Source organism: Spea bombifrons, chromosome 8 (assembly GCF_027358695.1).
Source record: "Spea bombifrons isolate aSpeBom1 chromosome 8, aSpeBom1.2.pri, whole genome shotgun sequence".
In the NCBI taxonomy this organism is placed as follows: Eukaryota; Metazoa; Chordata; class Amphibia; order Anura; family Pelobatidae; genus Spea; species Spea bombifrons.
The window spans coordinates 16,968,698-16,988,028 of record NC_071094.1 but is presented as its reverse complement, the minus strand read 5'-3'; the positions used below and the strand labels follow the sequence as shown (position 1 = coordinate 16,988,028).

The following is a 19,331-nucleotide window of genomic DNA, read 5'->3' as shown; positions in this document are numbered from 1 at the left end:
AACATACTGGCTTTGAAAATCTAAACTATGATATGCAATTTGAAACCGCCTCAGTCTAATTTCCGTTGTAAAAGAGAGCCTGCAATCCTTAGTTTCTTATTTCTCCACACACAATAATAGTAATTTATCCATTAGCAGTAACATTGACATTGGAACTTGAAGAGTAATAGATTTAAATTCATTTTTAGGCAAAATATATTCTGTAAAGTCATGATATTTCTTATTCCTTTTTAGATCTTTAATCAAACCATTATGATTATTATGTATAATTTTCTTAAAGTCGAAAAGAATCTTAATTCTCAAAATACTCTCTTTTTTCTTTTTTGGTTCAGTCAAAAGATCAAAGGTTTTAATTGATCCAAATTTAAACAAGGATGTATAATTTATGTCATTTTGGAATGGTTATTTTCTCTGACTATAAACAGCATGTCTTTTCTTAATAAAAACTCATTCCCAGATTTTTACAGACCTCACTGTAAGGCATTCACCTATTTGCTGAAAGGATATTCCAGGTCCAAGTGTTTTAAAATTGGAAGAAATCTTACATATACAAACATTTACAAAAAGAAAGGGTTTACAAACAAAAATTATTACAGCTCTTATACATTCAAATGTTATGGATTTGTGTAATATATTTTTTAATATTAAATAAGGTATGGGCTGTTATGCCACAAATACTAATAGTTTCTCTTCCATAGGTTGACCTAAGCCACATATATGGAGACACTTTGGAACGTCAGCATATGCTTAGACTGTTCAAAGATGGAAAGATGAAATATCAGGTAAGAAAATTAACCTGACTTATATTTCTCCTTAACATATAAATAGAAATATTGCATACAGTTTGTTGTCCAGGACTCATCTTGATTAAATAACAAAGTGATCTATTAAGGAAATCTTAAATGTAAAATAACACATAGTACCCATTGTCCCTGATGTTATCACTGGTATCACAATTTTCTGTATTAAGATAAAACTATGTTTCTTCGTGGATTTGTTTGTGCTTCAGATAATAAATGGAGATATGTATCCACCAACAGTGGTTGAAGCACCAGTCCACATGATATATCCCGACAATGTGCCCAAAGAGAAGCAATATGCAGTCGGGCAAGAGGTATTTGGCCTTCTACCTGGACTAATGATGTATGCAACTCTTTGGCTTCGGGAACATAACAGAGTATGTGATATTTTAAAAAAAGAACATCCCACATGGAGCGATGAGCAGCTGTTTCAAACAACAAGGCTTGTTCTGATAGGTGAGTAGGTAAATTTGAGAACAATATAATGTATCAATGGAACTTAAAATATGAAGAAACACAAGGGTCTATTCATTAAGCGGTTTCATGCATTTGCATGCTATCACTGGCAAAAAAAAAAAAAAATAGCTACAAAATGTATTTTTAACTAATGGGTGCATGTTTATGTTTAATCTGGTGAGTAAAAATGCCCTATGTGCTGTGTAAGCATATGGCTGATCATGAAGGAACTCTTATGCCAGCTACTCTCTACCATTTAAGTTGCCATCTACAGCAAGCTTCAACAAGTTCAGCCATATACATAATGAAAATGATAGCAGTTAAACATAGCAGCTATAATGACAGAGGTAGGCATTTGCATAATTTAGTTAATTGTATCACAATTCAAAGTTAGCACTCATTTGAGTCATTAATTAGTCATCCACCACAGCGTCTAAATATTATGTCCTCCCTACCATGCTGGAGCTGTGGGTTAAGGATCAAGGGGAAAAGTAAAGGTCCAGGACCATGCGCTTCCTTACACAATCCAATGCTTTAGAGGTATGGTACAAAAATGGATTGGTGATAAGATCCACAGGCCAAGAAGACCTGAGGAGATGCAGGAGGGAGGCTAAAGAAATGTCTGAAGACATTTGTTGCTCCAAGTCAGAGTGAGTAAAGCTATTAAGGGTAAGGATCCAGTCAGTGGCAAAGTGATAATTGGCTGCTAAGTTGTAATAAAGCAAATTTTGGTGTGGATATTGAAGTTAAATCAGGGCAATTCTGTATTTTTTATTTTGCCATAGGAACTGTCGCAAACGTTTATTGTGCATTAGAAGGTCTCATTCCTTTAAGAAGATAGGTAACATTTGGATTGGATAGAGCAGTTTGGGGGAAATGACCAATTTATACAGGTGACTGTGACCAGTGCAGGATAGATTAACATTGAGTGGGTAAAGTTCAATTTATAGTGTTGGGCTAAATTTTATATTTTTGATAGAAGAGGAGTAAGTCAATTTGAATGGGAATGTTCCATTATCTGACCCATTGGGGTCATATAAGAACAGTAAAAGATTATTCGCAAAAGTGGCAATAATGCGGATCAATGGTTCAATGGGCAAATTAAAAAATAAAGCTGATAACGGGCATCCCTTGTGAGTACCTCCCTCCAAGGGGAATCAATGAGAGTTGAAATTGTTAATTGTGACGTGTGCTGAAGGGGAATGATCTCTAAATATATGTGTGAAGGGTAAGCCAAAAGTGATGGAATTTAAAGAAACTAATAAGGTAGGGCCAAGAAATCAAAGGCTTTGTCTGTGTAATTTGTATAGTATAGATAATGGCCAAAATGAAACTTCTGATATTTTGTGTTGAGTTTGGTCCCCTCACAAATTATTTTTTTTTTAAGATAGGTTGTAGCCAAGTGCCTATTTTGCCAAATATCCTGGTTTTAAAGTGAAATAGGTCGGTAAGAGGAAAGTAGGGTATGGTCACTATGTGGCTTGGGAAGGGCTTTGATGCGGGAGGCAGTAAACTCACTGGGGGGAACCTCACCAGCCAAGAAACCATTGTAAACATCTGCAAGATGTGTCGGTAGGTATGTCAATAATGTTTTCTAGCATTCTGTGCCTAGGCCGTCCGGGCCCTGGGTTTTACCATTTGGAAGGGATCTGGGGGGAACCAAGTTTTGTCCTATTATTAGGAGATAGTTTGGGAAGTTTAGCCTTTTGAAAGATCTCAAGGATCATATAAGGATTTATGGATTCCGCTTTTTTAAAAATCCTGAAAGTAAATAGCAAATAGTTGGGTAATACTCTTGGAGTCAGATATCGTGGACAGGGAAGTGTATTTAATTTGGACTATATTGTGCCACCTGGTTTTAGTGTATCTGATTAAGTTAGCCAAGAGCTTGCCAGACCTATATCCCCTTCTAGAGTAAGAATTATGCACATAGTTATAAGAGAGTTGGGCCTTTTTGGTAGCCAGGATGTCGTAAAGGGATTTGTATATTCTAGCTGTTTCAGGCATGTTAGATGTTTTTGTGATTAGTGTATGCCCGGGGGGAGATTTTTTAAATGATATGGTAAATGGTTAATCGGTTATGTATCAATACATACACATATATACACAGAGCCGGCCTTAGGCGTTGTGGCGCCCTGTGCGGACTACTCCTCTGGCGCCCCCCCTCACTGCCCCTTCAAACTACCCGCCCTCTCTGCCCCTTTAAACTACCCCCCCTCAAACTACCCCTCCCCTCTACCCCTTCAAACTACCCCTCCCCTCTGCCCCTTCAAACTACCCCCCCCCCCTCTGCCCCTTCAAACTACCCCCCCCCTCTGCCCCTTCAAACTACCCCCCCCGCTCTGCCCCTTCAAACTACCCCCCCCCTCTGCCCCTTCAAACTACCCCCCCCCCTCTGCCCCTTCAAACTACCCCCCCCCCTCTGCCCCTTCAAACTACCCCCCCCCTCTGCCCCTTCAAACTACCCCCCCCCTCTGCCCCTTCAAACTACCCCCCCCCTCTGCCCCTTCAAACTACCCCCCCCTCTGCCCCTTCAAACTACCCCCCCCCACTTACCTTGTTGCCGGAGTCCTGCGGTAAGAGCGGGAGGCATCCGTCTTCTCGCTCTGCCGGCATTTCATGTTGAGCGCCGGTATAGTCCGGCGCTCAACATGAGATGCTGGCACCGCGACGGAGTCACGGAGAGTAAGGGGCGCCGAGCGGTTGCCGAGAACTTCACGAGCAACCGCTCGGCGCCCCTGACCGGGACTTAGATTAAAGCATCGTTTTTTTTTTTTTAAACTTTATTTAACATCAATGATGTTAAATAAAGTTTAAAAAAAAAACAAAAAAAAAAACCGATGCTTTAATCTAAGTCCCGGTCAGGCGCCCCTGCAACCATGGCGCCCTGTGCGGTCGCACAGGTCGCACACCCCTAAGGCCGGCCCTGTATATACATACATACATCCCAGAAGGGGCTGCCCAAAACAAGTCCATGTCCTCTAAATGTTCACAATTGTCTACAGCATAATCTTTCCATTTAGTAATTAAGCATGATCGAAATACCTCTAAGTGATAAAGATAATTTGTTGTTTGGCCAATTTGGGTGCCAATAAGTCTATGTAGGAACATATCATGAATTTAAAGGTAGTCTAATCTAGAGAAGGAATCATGTGAATGAGAGTAAACTTTAAATTGTTTATCAATTGGATTAGTGTTTCACCAAGTATCCCTCAAGTAAATGTGCTCCAGCAAAGGCAAAGAGAAGAATCCACCCGAATGGGAGGTCAGTTTGGACATGTCTAATTACGTATTGGCTACGAGATTAAAATCCCCACCCAAAATAATGCTGATATTTCCACCTCAAGGGCGTATAGTTTAGCTAAGAATCTGTGTTTATCAGAGTTTGGGGCATATAGACATTTACAAAAGTAAAATAAGTAAAACTTTGAGGATAGTACATATCCCCTCTGGGACCTGAATCACAGACTCCACAACGAATGGCAACCTGTTTGTAACGATAATGGAACTGTCTCTGGATTTTTTGGTGTACATAGCTGAATATAAACCAAAAGTGAACATGTGCAAAGAATGTGAACACAAATATCAAAAGTAACAAATGTAACTAAATACTTTCTTGGTGAACTGCAGCCTCCCACTGATGCACTGCTCCCAAATACCAAAACCAGCAAAAACAAAGAGGGGATGGCACAGGGACACCAAGACAACTTGAAAAACAATAAGTAATACACAATAGTGCAATTCATAAAATAAATGTATGATAAATGAAATAGAAAATAGTTGCACTCACAGATGGGTAGGAAAATGCCCAATATAAGAAAAAAATTAAACTTTCTTTTTTACTAAATACTTTAATAAAACACAATAAAAAACACAAAAGTACCACCAATGGTATATTATCCAAGAACCATATGCATACCCCAGCTAAAGTGTACACTTACAGGAGCCACACTGAAACAAGTGTGGATAAAATGCAGGCAAGATAAAAGCAGAAGTCCAATACAAACAAATCAATGCAATATCCTAAGTGTTTCGCCCACAAGAATAGGCTTCTTCAGGAGAAAATGTACTGGCATCCTTCAACAATGCTTGATCCAGTCAAGAATTAATTTGTTGGTATTGGACTTCTGGTTTTATCTTGCCTGCATTTCATCAAGGTTGCTTTGATTTACAGGTTGTGGTCCCCTAGAATGTCATAGGAATTGCAAAGGTGTGTTTACAAAGTAAAAGTCATAACAAACATGTCCATGGGAAGGCACTTTTTCCCCCCCTTGTGATGGAACCCTCCATCACTGGGGCCCCTGGAGAGGCCTAGATGTGGGTAGAATAACTATAAGATATGTTCACTCCGAAATGGCGCACGCACCGTAGCTTTTCAGCTCCCTTTGCGCTGTGGTGTGTAAATCCACCGGTGCTCGTGGAGATGCTTGGGGTTACTTAGTCGGGGCACGGGAAGAAGACCAGAATGCCTTGGTAAGTATCTTGTTAAGTCAGCTTCGCAAGGAACCTTATCAGGTACAGCAGTGTTGAAACCCAAATCCTCCACGGCCCAAGTGGTCAATACTGCCGTACCGCAAGGTGGATGGCAGTGTGGAAGAGCAACCTCCACTCCACGGCTGGTACTGGAAACGTGTCCTTGACTCCCGGGGATCGTAATGAAGTTAATAGCTTCAAAAAATCTGAGTTGTACATGCTATTCTGTTAATAAAAGCGTTATGAACAGCTGATATTTTGCTCTTGGCTGTAGATGGCTGACCATTAAATTGGAACAAGAAGAGCTATTCAAAGAAGCTTGTTTTTTTGTTGTCACAGCAAATAGACTTTTCTAGCAGCTGGAACACTACTGGAGTGTGGTGCATCCTTTCCAGCAGCTGGAACACTGTTCTTGGAATGTCATTTCTGGGGGCTAGAACACTTTCCATACACTGTTTTGGTGGAGAAAACACTTTGCCTGTTGTGTGTTCACGGTGTTCTGGCAGTCAAAACACTATGCCTGCAGCATGTTCTATCTGTTTCAACAGCCTGAACTCTGTCTATGGAATGTATTGGAGCTGTTCCTACAGTCAGAAAACAATGCCTGTCTAGAATGTATTCCTAAACAATGTTCTGGCTACTGATGGAGCTGGAATACTCAAGAAGCATAATGTTCCAGAACTGGTAAACACACACTGCATACATGGTACTCGCTGGTGGCACAGTGTCCTACTATGACTGCAGCCAATGTTATGGCTTTCAGATCAACTGGAATACCTTTCAGGAATAGTGATCATGTTTCTGGAACAACTGTGATGGTTTTCACTTAGTCCGCTAGAGATATCTAAAAATAAATGCAGAGGTACTGCTACTACAGAGTTTTGAATAAACATATGCAGTATGTATAGGTTAAAAATATGAACGTTTGTATTAAAAACTCACCTTATATGATTGTCTACCATAGGACCGTTTTTTTTTCTTTTGTTCCCAGCATTGTCATCATCACAGTTAGCATCAGTAAATTAATTTATTTAAGCTACTTATAACTTCTTTTTTTTCTTTTCAGTTGCAGTAGTTATTTTTGAGGTATTTAGTTTAAAGCATCATTGCTAAGGGATAAGTATCAGCGTGTGGCAGAGCCAGCCTTATCTATTTAGTTTTCTGTCCAATTGTCCTTATCTATCCTCCCATTACAATATTTGTTCCTATACTTATAATTGTTACATAGTGATGGATGTGGAAACTCGATGATTTCTCTAATCAAAAAGCAATAGTAATGTTTGAGGCATGATCCTCAAAAATGAGACTGTAAAATTAATAATCTCATTCTGGGAGGTTGTGGCAATCATATTTGATATACACCACACTCAAAGTGGGCTATAGAATCAAATTGTCTTTGTATTTTTTTTATATATATATATATTAGATCATTTGCCGTTCAATGCTGCCTATCTTTGCTCAAAGATATACAATTGATCATAAAATAACATGCTGTTTTATGTGTGCAGGTGAGACTATCAAAATAGTAATTGAAGATTATGTGCAACATCTCAGCGGTTATTATTTAAAGCTGAAGTTTGATCCAGAACTACTGTTTGGAGTTCAGTTTCAGTACCGCAATCGGATTGCTGTAGAGTTCAATCAGTTATATCACTGGCATCCGCTAATGCCAGACTCCTTTCAAATTGTGAAAGAAAATTACAACTACAGCAACTTTGTGTACAACACTTCGATCCTTGCAGACTATGGAGTAGAAGCCTTGGTGGAATCCTTTTCAAAACAAAAGGCTGGCAAGGTAAGACAATCAATATGGATGAATACTGTATCTATAATGTTATTAATAAGATTGTAGTGTAAAACAAACTGCAAGGTGTGTGGAAATATAGTAGAATTGTTTTTAAAAGTTTAAACAAGTATTTAAAAAAATACATACAGTTGCTCTTTTGTGTTATTTTTTCAGAAACCTTAATAATGAAAGGGGAACTCCCACCATTTTTTAATACTGGTATCCATACCTGGGAACTTCTCAGCTCCGGCTACCCGGAGCCTTCCCTTGCGGGACACGGCCAGGACTGCACACTGACGTCAGCAGGCGGTCCTGCTGATGTTGGTGGGCGGTCCCGCTGATGTCGGTGGGCGGTCCTGCTGACATCGAGGGAGTGTCAAGAGCCCGCTTCCACAAGCCGGAGGATTCCGGTCTTGACCCGGAGAACCGGAGGAGCAGAGGTTACCCGGCAATCTCTGGGTCAAACCCGGACAGTTCCCTTTTACTTTTCTAAAATATTCTGCTGATTTCATTTTTTTAATTACGAAAGTTATGGTGGGTAAAGGTGATGGAAAACCCTTCCACCAGTGGATATAAGGTGATCATTGTTGACCTTATTTTCATGCGCCTACCCAGAATCCCTTGTGGTTGTGGCAGCACCATGAGATTTCTATGGGAAAAAATAAGCCTTCTGGCTTGTCTGGTGTTTGTAGATGAATGTTTAATAATGCTTCTACTACCCCATTCATTTTTTTAACCCCTTAATGACAATTGCCGGTTCAGGCACGTCACCGGAAAACAAACGGTTAACGACAATTGACGTGCCAGGACCGTCATGTCTTTAAACGGGTGCAGAAAGCGATCTACGTTCGCTTTCTGTACCCAAACGGTGTTCCTGTAATGCCTCGACCTCGAGGCATTCAGCAACGCCACGATCGGCACTAGGGGCCATCTCTGGCCCCTCCCCGGGGCGTCAACATCCGCCCGTTTTAAAAGCGTTTAGGAGGCAATCAACGATCACGTCCTAAACTTAAATGGTGTCATTGGAATGCCTTGATCAGGAGGCATCCAGCGACACCAAACACTTACCCCAGGATGGACGATGATCTTCACGATCGGCAAGATGGCGACCGTCCTGAAAAAAAGTAATAAAGATGAAAAAGTCGCCAGACCCTCTAGAGAACTCTGGCTCCACTTGCAGGTTGAATACAGGTACTGCATTCAACCATGCAAGTCAAATTAAAAATAAAATTAATAATAATTAGAAAAAATAGTAAAAAAAAACAGGAAAATGTAAAAATAATTTCCCACTAATGTCACTATCAGAGGAACCTTCAAGTTGAAAAAAAATGTACATTTTTTTTTTAAAAAAGGCAAAAAAAAAATATATATAAAAAACATATTTTTGTGAGCAAGTCCTAAAATTAGCACATTAAGTTAAAACAATTCTCGCATGGAAAAAGTTAAAATACTGGCATATTAAATGCCCATGGGGTGTCTACTTTTAAAAAATGTATGATTTGATGGGGTAAATTGAATTGGCCGGGTTCAACAATGTCCCAATTAACACGGGGGGAAGGATGGCCACACATCTAATTTCCAATTAGAAAAATGCACACGTACCAAATGGGGCCTTTTAGTTCCCCTAAAAAATGACAAACCCATGCATGTGGGGTATCACTGTACTCAGGAGATGTTGCTGAACACATATTGGGGTGTCGTGTGACAGTGGCATATACCAGGAGCTGTAAATTAATACATAACATAGGTGTGTGGGGGGAAAATACACACAAAAGAATACTACTGCAAACTTTGAAAAAATTCTGGTGGTAAAATATGTGCATGCAAAGAGTTAAAATACCAGCATTTTAAATACCCTGGGGTGTCTAGTTTTCAAAAATATATGGTTTTGTTGGGCACACTGAAATGGCCCGGCTCAAAGATGTACCAAATAGGGCATGGGCAGTGGATCCCCAAATGCCAAAGTTCAACATTGAAAAATGCGCATGCCCCAAATGTGGCCCTTTTGCCCCCAAACAGCCAGGCAAAATCATTCATGTGAGGTATCGCTGTACTCAGGAGATGTTGCTAAACACATATTGGGGTGTTTTATGATAGTGACATATACCAGAACCTTTTAATTCATACCTAAAGTAAAATGTGTGTGAAAAAACCAAATGCAAAAAAAATTACTACCATAAAGTTTGACAAAGACTGCTGGTAGAATTAGTGCTTGGAAAGGGTTAAAATACTAGCATTTGGAATACCCTGGGCTGTCTAGTTTTCAAAAATATATAACTTGATGGGGTAAATTGCATTGGCCGGCTTCAAAGATACCCGAAATGGCACATGGGGGGAAGAATTACCAGATTTGGAAAAAATGGCTTTGAAATAGCAAAACGCTACCTGTACTTATTGCCCCATAATGTGTAGAAAAAAGCAAAAAAACATAAAAACATTGGGTATTTCTAAGCTCAGGACAAATAGTAGAATCTATTTAGCAGGTTTTTTCATTACCTTTTATAGATGGGTAAAATATTTTTCAACTAAAAGTAAGAAACAGTCATTTTTTTCGAAATTTTTCACCATATTTTATACTTTTTTTTAATAGTAAATAATATGATACAATCAAAACAATGTCATCTAAAGAAAGCCCTTCTTGTCCTGAAAAAAACAATATCTAATGCGTGTGGGTTCAGTAAACGGGAAAGAAGAAAATTACAGCTAAACACGAGCAGCGCAGAAATGTTAAAACGGCCATTGTCACGAAAGGTACAAAAAGTAAAATCAGCCTTTGTCACGAAGGGGTTAAAAACCATCCTTAGTTTTTCTGTAATATAATGTTTTCAGGCAGCTGTGTATTTTATCCACAGATAAAAAAGGTTTGTTGGAACAGTGTAAGATTAAAACCGGTAATTAATATCTCTTAACTAAACTATGCTTTATTGTTTGTTTTTTCCTTGCCAAATTAAATAGTTCATAGTCATGTGACATAATGGGAGGCTACTGAAAGGTTCCCCTGGAAGCAGAAAATATTAATATTCTTATATATTATTTGATAAGGGCATTAAATTACATACTGTCCTCATTTTATTTATGTAACTTCTAGAGCAATTAGCTAATTTTTCCTGTTTTGTGAAGAAAAACGAAAGCAACTTTAATACGCTGAGTGGGTTTCTACATGCTTTTCACTGCAGAAATCTTAGAGATTCAGAGATTTTGACAAATTAATCAATTAATTATACCTATAGTAGCAGGTGTGTGTTTAGGCCCAAGGCAGCTGATTGACAGATTGTCCTGTTGGACAGTCTAGCTCCTCAGTGTGCATCTTTTCAATGTGATACAAGGGAGATCTCTGGTCTCCCTTGTATCACATTGAAAAGGGAGATCTCTGATCTCCCCAGCTGACCAAACCATTTATACAGTGGAGGACTGTGTCTAACTAGCGCTGCTTCCATAGCATGCTGTATCCATTGCTGCACATTTGTAAGGTGGAGCACCAGAATATGTTATCATATTCCAATGCTCAGCAGTAAGGACAGCAGTTGGCTGTGGAGGGACAGCTAGAGGCATTGGCCCATGTTAAAAGTATTGTCTTGCAGTTAAGAAGGTTTAGGGGTTCCAAAAATAAAAAAATTTGAAAAACCTTGGCAGGCATTAACCCAAATAATAATAATAAATTAAACTTAACCCAGTTCCCCAATGCAAACCATTCACTGTCCCCTCCTCAGAATACATTTCTATAGAATCAAATTATTAAGGTCATCATACCTGTTAAGGAAGACAAAATGCTACAGAATATCAAGTCAATTTAAATTCTTAACTTTCATGGATATTCACCAGGAATTCGGCTGCTAGCTTCTTCTCAAGGAGAGATGGTATTGTAATTGTAATAGCTAAGAAGTCTGGAGCAACAGCATCTCCAAAACTGCAGCTCTTGTGGGGTGTTCCTGCAGTGGTCAGTACCTATCAAAAGTGGTCCAAGGAAGGAAAAGCGGTGAACCGGCGACAGGGTCATGGGCGGCCAAGGCTCATTGATGCACGTGGGGGCAAAGGCTGACCCGTGTGGTCAAATTCAACAGATGAGCTACTGTAGCTCAAATTGCGGAAAAAGTAAATGCTGGTTGTGCTTAGACACAGACCAGTCAGGGTACCCATGCTCACCCCTGTGCACTGCCGAAGGCATCTACAATGGGCACTTGAGCATAAGAACTGGACCACAGAGCAATGGAAGAAGGTGGGCTCCACCTCGCAACTTAAAGGATCTGCTGCCAATGTCTTGGTGCCAGATACCACTGCACATCTTCAGAGGTCTAGTGGAGTTAATACCTCAACGGGTCAGTGCTGGTTTGGTGACAAAAGGGGACCTACAAAATATTAGGCAGGTTGTCATTATGGCTGATCACTATATAAATAAGATATGATGATATTAATAATAATAATATATGGTTGTTAATTCCATTCTGTGGTACACTGTATAAAGTGACATAGTGACTCCACACATAGGTATTGTGAGCAAACCCAATACCAAATGTTATATTTGACTCTCATGTGTATCTGTCATTTGTCATCTGTCACTGGTATGCCTCTGTATTGTTAGTGTCTTCTCTGCCAAGCAGCTACTCTGGTCATTTGCTAGTACATCTGTTTGTTTTCCGTATAAGGACCTGCATAGTCTCTTATTAGTTCTGGTTGGATACTCCCGATATAATGTGCCATGAAGACAAAGACCATAATGTTCAGTTTTGTCAATATTATGCCTTTCAAAGGCAACCTGCACGGTTGTGATATAATTATTGTTTTTGTTCTGTTTAGATAGGAGGGGGTGCAAATATTCACCCACATCTTTTGAAAGTTGCTGTAGGAGTTATCGAGGAATCCAGAAAACTCAGAGTGCAACCATTTAATGAGTATCGAAAGAGGTTCAACTTAAAGGCTTACAAATCATTCCAGGATTTTACAGGTAAATGCCTCGAGTTACTTATTATATTGAAAGTCATATCTACAGAGTTTTAGAAACACATGTATTACATATTAAATAACCTTATGTCCCTGAATGCCACATAAATTATTTTAACAAATACAGAGGTGGCAGGAGTACTGTTCAATATATTGCTGTGCCTTCATAGCACACATAGAATTATTGCATATCTGAATAAAATATAAACATAACTGTCTTGTCACTTACGCGTGAGCTGTAAGCTTCAACAGCAGCTCCTCTATACACTAAAAGTTTGGATCCTGTTGAGTTTGAAACTTCTACCATAAAGGTGTGTTAAGTTCAACAGCTTTCCAGTTGCATACATCGTCTTTTGTATTGTTGGTGGGTACTGTCAAAAAAGAAACAGCAGTATAGTTTGCAGTCCAGTGTGTTACCTTGTTTGATTTATAGGCAGTTTGACCAGTCCTGGGCCAAATCACTTATGCCTGAGAAATTTGTCAAGCGGGAACACTTTTTCAACTTGATTTGCAACTCTGTGAAAATGCAAATCTCTGTGCTTTCTGAAACTGAAGGTTGGCTTAAAATCAGTGGGTCAAGTTGAATCTAGAACTTTTTCTGTTCAAGCCAACTCGATTGATTCAACAAAACCAATAGTGCGCTGAAAAGACTAGCATCTTGGTAGCTGTGGAAGCAGTAAAGTATTATATATATATTATAGGTATGCCTGTTCTATTTGTTAATGAAGTTACTGTATATGTTTAGGCTGAAACTTTAAAAGGTTAAACCAGAAATAATTACAGGTATGTGGCTTCAAAATAATGAATGCCCTGCACAATGTACTTTTTATCGCTGGCTAACTAGGGTGACCACATGTCCCGGATTGCCTGCAATGGGACTTTAAATCCCAGGTCCAGGGCAGCCTCAATCCAGGACAATGCATTGTCCCCGAATTTAATAGCCGTCTTTTTTTTTTTTTTGACACGGAGGAGAGAGAGGGGCACTGTGCGGTCGCTCATGAAGTTTTCAGCAACCGCTCGGAGCCCCTCAGTCTCCTCAGCTCGGTCGCTGTACCGGCATGTCATGCTGAGCATTGAAGCAGCGCGCACTGCGGCAGAGCAGGGAGACATTGGCTTTCTGGAAGGTAAGTGAACTACAAAGTGGAGAGAAGGGAGGGAGAGGGGTAGAGAGGGAGATGGGGTAGAAAGAGAGAAAGGGGGAGAAGGGGTTGATAGTGAGAAAGGGGGAGAGGGGGTAGTAAAAATATTGAAATAAATAAAAAGTGAGAATGAGTGAGAGAATTAATGAATTAGTTTGCGGATGAATTGTGTGAATGAGTGAGAGTATGAATTAACGTGTGGATGAATTGTCTGAATGAGGGAGAGAATGAATTAATTTGTGAGAATGCATTAATGAATATGTGTAAATGATTTGTGTGAATGAGTGAAAGAATAAATGATTGTGTGAATGAATTGTGTGAATGAAAGTGTGAATTAGTGAGTGACTGTAAAAGTGTGTGTTTCAGATATGTATAATTGATTTGTGGAAAGGCACAGATGGCACAAGCAGAGTGTATGAGCCTTGGGGACCAATATGGTACAGTCAGGGTGTTTATGGGACAAGGATGGCACAGGCTGGGCTGTTTGTGGCAAGATGGTAAGTCCTATGTGTGTTATCTGGATGCTGGTCAGGCTCTATGTGGGCAGTGTGGACGCCAGCACTGGCTTTGGGTTGTGCAACCTATGATCTATGCCTGTAATTTAGGGGGGTTTATCTATACCTTTAATGCTGAGTTTTTATGTGAATTCCAATTGATCTATACCTGCAAAGCTGGGGTTGTGTGTTATTCTGTTGGTCCATATCTGCTATGCTATGTTTCCATACATGATTTATGTATCCCTGCAAATATAGGGTTTGTATGTCTTATTCAGTTGATCAATAGCAGAAAAGCTGTTTCCATTTGTTTATTTGATCTATACCCTCAGTGCTGAGTTTACATGTGATTTCCAGTTGTTGCCAAGGTTTAGACATTAATGGCTGTGTGTTGAGTTATTTTGAGGGGACTGCAAATTTACACTGTTATACAGGCTGTACACTCACTACTTTACATTGTAGCAGAGGGTCATTTCTTCAGTGTTGTCACATGAAAGGATATAATATTTACAAAAATGTGAGGGGTATACTCACTTTTGTGAGACACTGTATGTATATATATATATATATATATATATATATAGTGGGGCAAAAAAGTATTTAGTCAGCCACCAATTGTGCAAGTTCTCCTACTTACAAAGATGAGAGAGGCCTGTAATTCACCATAGGTACACTTCAACTATGAGAGACAGAATGAGACAACAAAGTCCATAAATCACATTGTCTGATTTTTAAAGAATTTATTTGCAAATTATGGTGGAAAATAAGTATTTGGTCAATAACAAAAGTTCATATCAATACTTTGTTATATACCCTTTGTTGGCAATGACAGAGGTCAAACGTTTTCTGTAAGTCTTCACAAGGTTTTCACACACTGTTGCTGGTATGTTGGACCATTCCTCCATGCAGATCTCCTCTAGAGCAGTGATGTTTTGGGGCTGTCGCTGGGCAACACGGACTTTCAACTCCCTCCAAAGATTTTCTATGGGGTTGAGATCTGGAGACTGGCTAGGCCACTCCAGGACCTTGAAATGCTTCTTACGAAGCCACTCCTTTGTTGCCCGGGCGGTGTGTTTGGGATCATTGTCATGCTGAAAGACCCACATTTCATCTTCAATGCCATTGCTGATGGAAGGAGGTTTTCACTCAAAATCTCACGATACATGGCCCCATTCATTCTTTCCTTTTACACGGAAAACAGCCCCACAGCATGATGTTTCCCCCCGTGTGGTTCTGGGATTTTTCTGTGAGAGCCAGGTATCTTGCTTGTTTGTAGGTGACCAAATACTTATTTTACCGTGGAATTTACCAATGAATTCATTAGAAATCCTACAACCTGATTTCCTGTATTCTTTCCCCCCATTCTGTCTCTCATAGTTTAAGTGTACCTATGGTGAAAATTACAGGCCTCTCTCATCTTTTTAAGTGGGAGAACTTGCACAATTGGTGGCTGACTAAATACTTTTTTGCCCCACTGTATATACCGGTGTGTGTGATCTCATGCTCTTCATAGTGTGTCCCTGAATGGCAGAAATAAAATGTGGTCACCCTATGGCTAACAGAGCCCTTTGGCCAACCTCATTTGATGCCGTTCTCAAAATAATCAAACATGATCTCTAAAACAGCTAGATATTGCTGTATTTCTTCACAGGTTTTTAGCTCATATTTTAGATATGTTTTGTTTCCTTGAAAGTTTAATTTTAATGTTTCTTCAAATAACATTATTTTGAAACTATTGAAAGTTAATAATCCTATAGACATTTTAAACAAGTTTTGTACTTTAGCTGTGTATCCCATAAGCTTTACTTACTTTTATGTAATACATTCTCTTCAAGTTTAGCACCAAACTACTGTATGTTCTTTTGGATCTATAGATTACATAAAATTCATAGTTCGGCTCAATAATCCCGGGTTCCATACATTTTGTTTTAATTGTGTAAATATGCTATATGTTTGGTACGACCCGCAATAGCTGATACGAAACTTATCTGATTACAGGGGAAGAAACTATTTCAAAGCACCTAGAGTCCATCTATGGCGATATAGATGCACTGGAATTCTACCCTGGGCTTTTACTGGAAAAGACTCTGCCAAAATCTATTTTTGGTGAAAGTATGATTGAAATAGGAGCACCATTTTCACTTAAAGGACTTATGGGAAATCCGATATGTTCTCCAGAATACTGGAAGCCAAGCACTTTTGGTGGTGAAACTGGGTTTAATATTGTAAAAACAGCTTCACTTAAGAAGCTTGTATGCCTTAATGTAAAGCAGTGTCCGTTTGTTTCTTTTCATGTACCAGATCCTGAAAATGGAGAAACTCAATTTTCTACTATTAAAATACCAGATGAACTATAATTTGTGTTATATGGTTTTATATTCTGCGCTGGAAGTGGTGAAAACGTTCTTCTATATACAAGCTGTTTGAAACCTTGTCTTTATTCTTACCGTATTGAAACAAGAACTTTCACCCATCTGTTTCCACAGTACATTGACATATTAACACTTGGTTTATCTTGATTCCATGTGGACAACCTAATTCATTTGAATTTACAGCAGTAGAGGACACACATGTGCTAGGAGCACGTGAATGGATAAAGGTAATATGGACCGTGAGTCTGAATATTAAATCCATGATGGAATATTTGGCAAATTGGCATCATAATCCTTCTCCATTGTGGACTGAAAACATTACTATTTCACATAACACAAACAGTATTGGATATTGAGCCAAGTGTTGCTTTTGTTGACACTGTTGCATTCCTACCACATAAAAAAAAAACACTTATCATGTGACTGTTGATGGTGTGGAACCCCCAGAAACTGGGGTCCCTGAAATCCTCCAATTTCTAGTGTCTCTTGGCATTGCATGCAACATTCATGTTTGTGAGCCAATCTAGTGCGGTTAAATACTTAAGCAACCCAATATCTGGCAGCAAACCTATTCTATAGTAGATATTAGACCTGGCATTGCACAGACCCCATTCAAAATTGCCACACACTCCTACTAGAGCATAAAACCCATCTGGACAAACCCATTTTTACATGCAATATGGTAAGGCTCAGATATGAGCGCCTGTAATGATTGGTTGATGCCAGAGGCGGTCCCTGCAGGCGACCAATAGGCTCACTCGCACTGCCCTGTAACCCCTGACGGCGAACCTACGGATTTCCACTTCCGTCAACTCATGTGATGCCGCGAAGATAAGGTAGGCTAGATGGGGAAGGGTCCAGGGAGATTAGTAGACAAAGACGATCACGAAGATTCTTCATGTTGTGTGTCTTCTTCGTCTACGTTTTACCACCACTATCTTCTCTTCTTCATGTCTTCGGAACGAACACGAAAACGCACTCTTCGTGTTCGTTTTCATGTTCGCCCGAAGACGAATGCACAAGTCTATTCTATAGTATAGGTAATTGAAACAAAAGGAGGGTTGAAAAGAGGGAGTAGTAGCCCATTGTAGCACTAATTAAAGCTAAGTGGTTTCAGCATGGAAATGAGGATGTATAAATAAAACAAACAGAGCGGTGGGTGGGTATGGGGAAAGAGGGAGAGTTAGTGCTTAGCTTGAGATGGTAGTAAGCAGGCTGTTTCTTATGGTGCCGGAAAGCTACAAGAGGAAAAAGAGAGATAATTAACAGAGAGAAAGTTTAAAAGGGGGTGAGTTATGTCTGTAGGAGACCAGAGGGGGAGGAGATCAGGAAAAAAGAATGTGCAAAAATGTAAATACCAAAGGTAATCTCCAAAATACCTATCTGATACATATACAGGTAAACATGCTTTGCTTGTAGATCTGGAATAGTGGTCAAAATGAGCTTGAATATATTTTTCTTCACCCTTCATTTTCCTCTACGTTAATCTGCTATCTTCAGTCTTCTCCTCAGACATAACCCAGCAGCAAAGCCCGACAAAATGATGGTGCTTCTGGTGACATCCTCTCCCCGATCCTCCAATAGAGGAAGAGGATGTCACAGAAAACAATGCCAACATAACTCAAAATGCCAAGTTTAGAAACTCTTTAAATGGGCATGTTCCAATTTGTACCATGTAACTTTGTATTTTGTAAGCAAATCACAAATGTTATTTAGCATTAATAACAGGCAACCACAAACCAGAACAAGTTGCAGAAGATCAGTCAGTTACCGCCCAGTGATTACTATGTGGTAATATCCTGGGCATCTAACTTATGTAACTTATATTATATATATATATATATACATATATATATATACATACATATACAGTGCCCTCCACTGATATTGGCACCCTTGGTAAATATGACCAAAGAATGCTGTGAAAAAGTATCTTTATTGTTTATTCCTTTGATCTTTTCTTGGATATCACACAATTGGAAACCCATTTTATCCACACAAAACAAGCAAAATGTTATCAAGTTAAATCAAGATACTTACATTAAGTTATGAGTGTAAAAAAAACTGTTTTTTTCTGTATGTTCCAATATATTTTTCATACTATATTTCAATTATACAAATAAAATTGGTATCACAAGTTCCATCTATCCTTAAAAAGAGACTTACACAGTGTAAAAGGGAATCATTTCCTCAGCTCCTTTCTTGTACAGCCAGCACTTAAGATTTAAGGTGTGCTCCCCTTAATGTCACACAAAAACTAATTGCATACAAAGTGATATGTGCGCTAGTTCAAATCTATAAATGGACTGGATAAAATATGTAGTATGCTAAAGCACATAAAAAGTTATATTAAATATTTAACTAAAAAAATAACATTTTAGATACATAACCCCAAAGTACACTGAATAAACAAACATGCATTCATAAATCAGCTTTTAAACAAAACATAAGTCACTTATTCAAAAAGTTGCAGATGCTAATAAACGCAACATTTTCGTGTGTTCACTTAAACCTACATACAATGTTATAAAAGAATGCTGTACACACCAGTTCACACCTTACTTCTTTCTACATTGATACAAACTGAGTTTACTTTACTCATTGAAATCTGACAGTGACATCAACAGGGGGGGCCCCGTGTGCCCCCCCAATTGAGACGCGGTTCTTTTTTTTGTGCAGCCGCCAGGGAGCACTGAGTGATGCGGAGTAGAGAGAGGGGCACCAAGCGGTTGCTCACAAATACATTTTCAGCAACTGCTCTGCGTCCCTCATTCTCCTCCGCGAGGCCTCTATCTCGGGCGCAGTGCCAGTGCTTCATGCTGACTGCCAGAATATGATGTCATATCCCAGTGCTTAGCAGTGAAGCTGGGTGC

The 19,331-nt window shown here is 39.3% G+C and overlaps 1 protein-coding gene across 1 annotated transcript in view; it reads left to right on the top strand.

Moving 5' to 3' along the window:
* The window catches only part of PTGS1 (prostaglandin-endoperoxide synthase 1), a 32,512-nt gene extending 15,933 nt beyond the window's left edge, over positions 1–16,579 (top strand). The window contains exons 7-11 of the mRNA XM_053473751.1: positions 699–782; positions 1,010–1,256; positions 7,238–7,524; positions 12,310–12,457; positions 16,085–16,579. Of these exons, the coding sequence (XP_053329726.1) occupies positions 699–782; positions 1,010–1,256; positions 7,238–7,524; positions 12,310–12,457; positions 16,085–16,443 (1,125 nt within the window). The 3' untranslated portion in view covers positions 16,444–16,579. The remainder of the gene's footprint in view (positions 1–698; positions 783–1,009; positions 1,257–7,237; positions 7,525–12,309; positions 12,458–16,084) is intronic.
* The last annotated feature ends 2,752 nt before the right edge of the window (positions 16,580–19,331 follow it).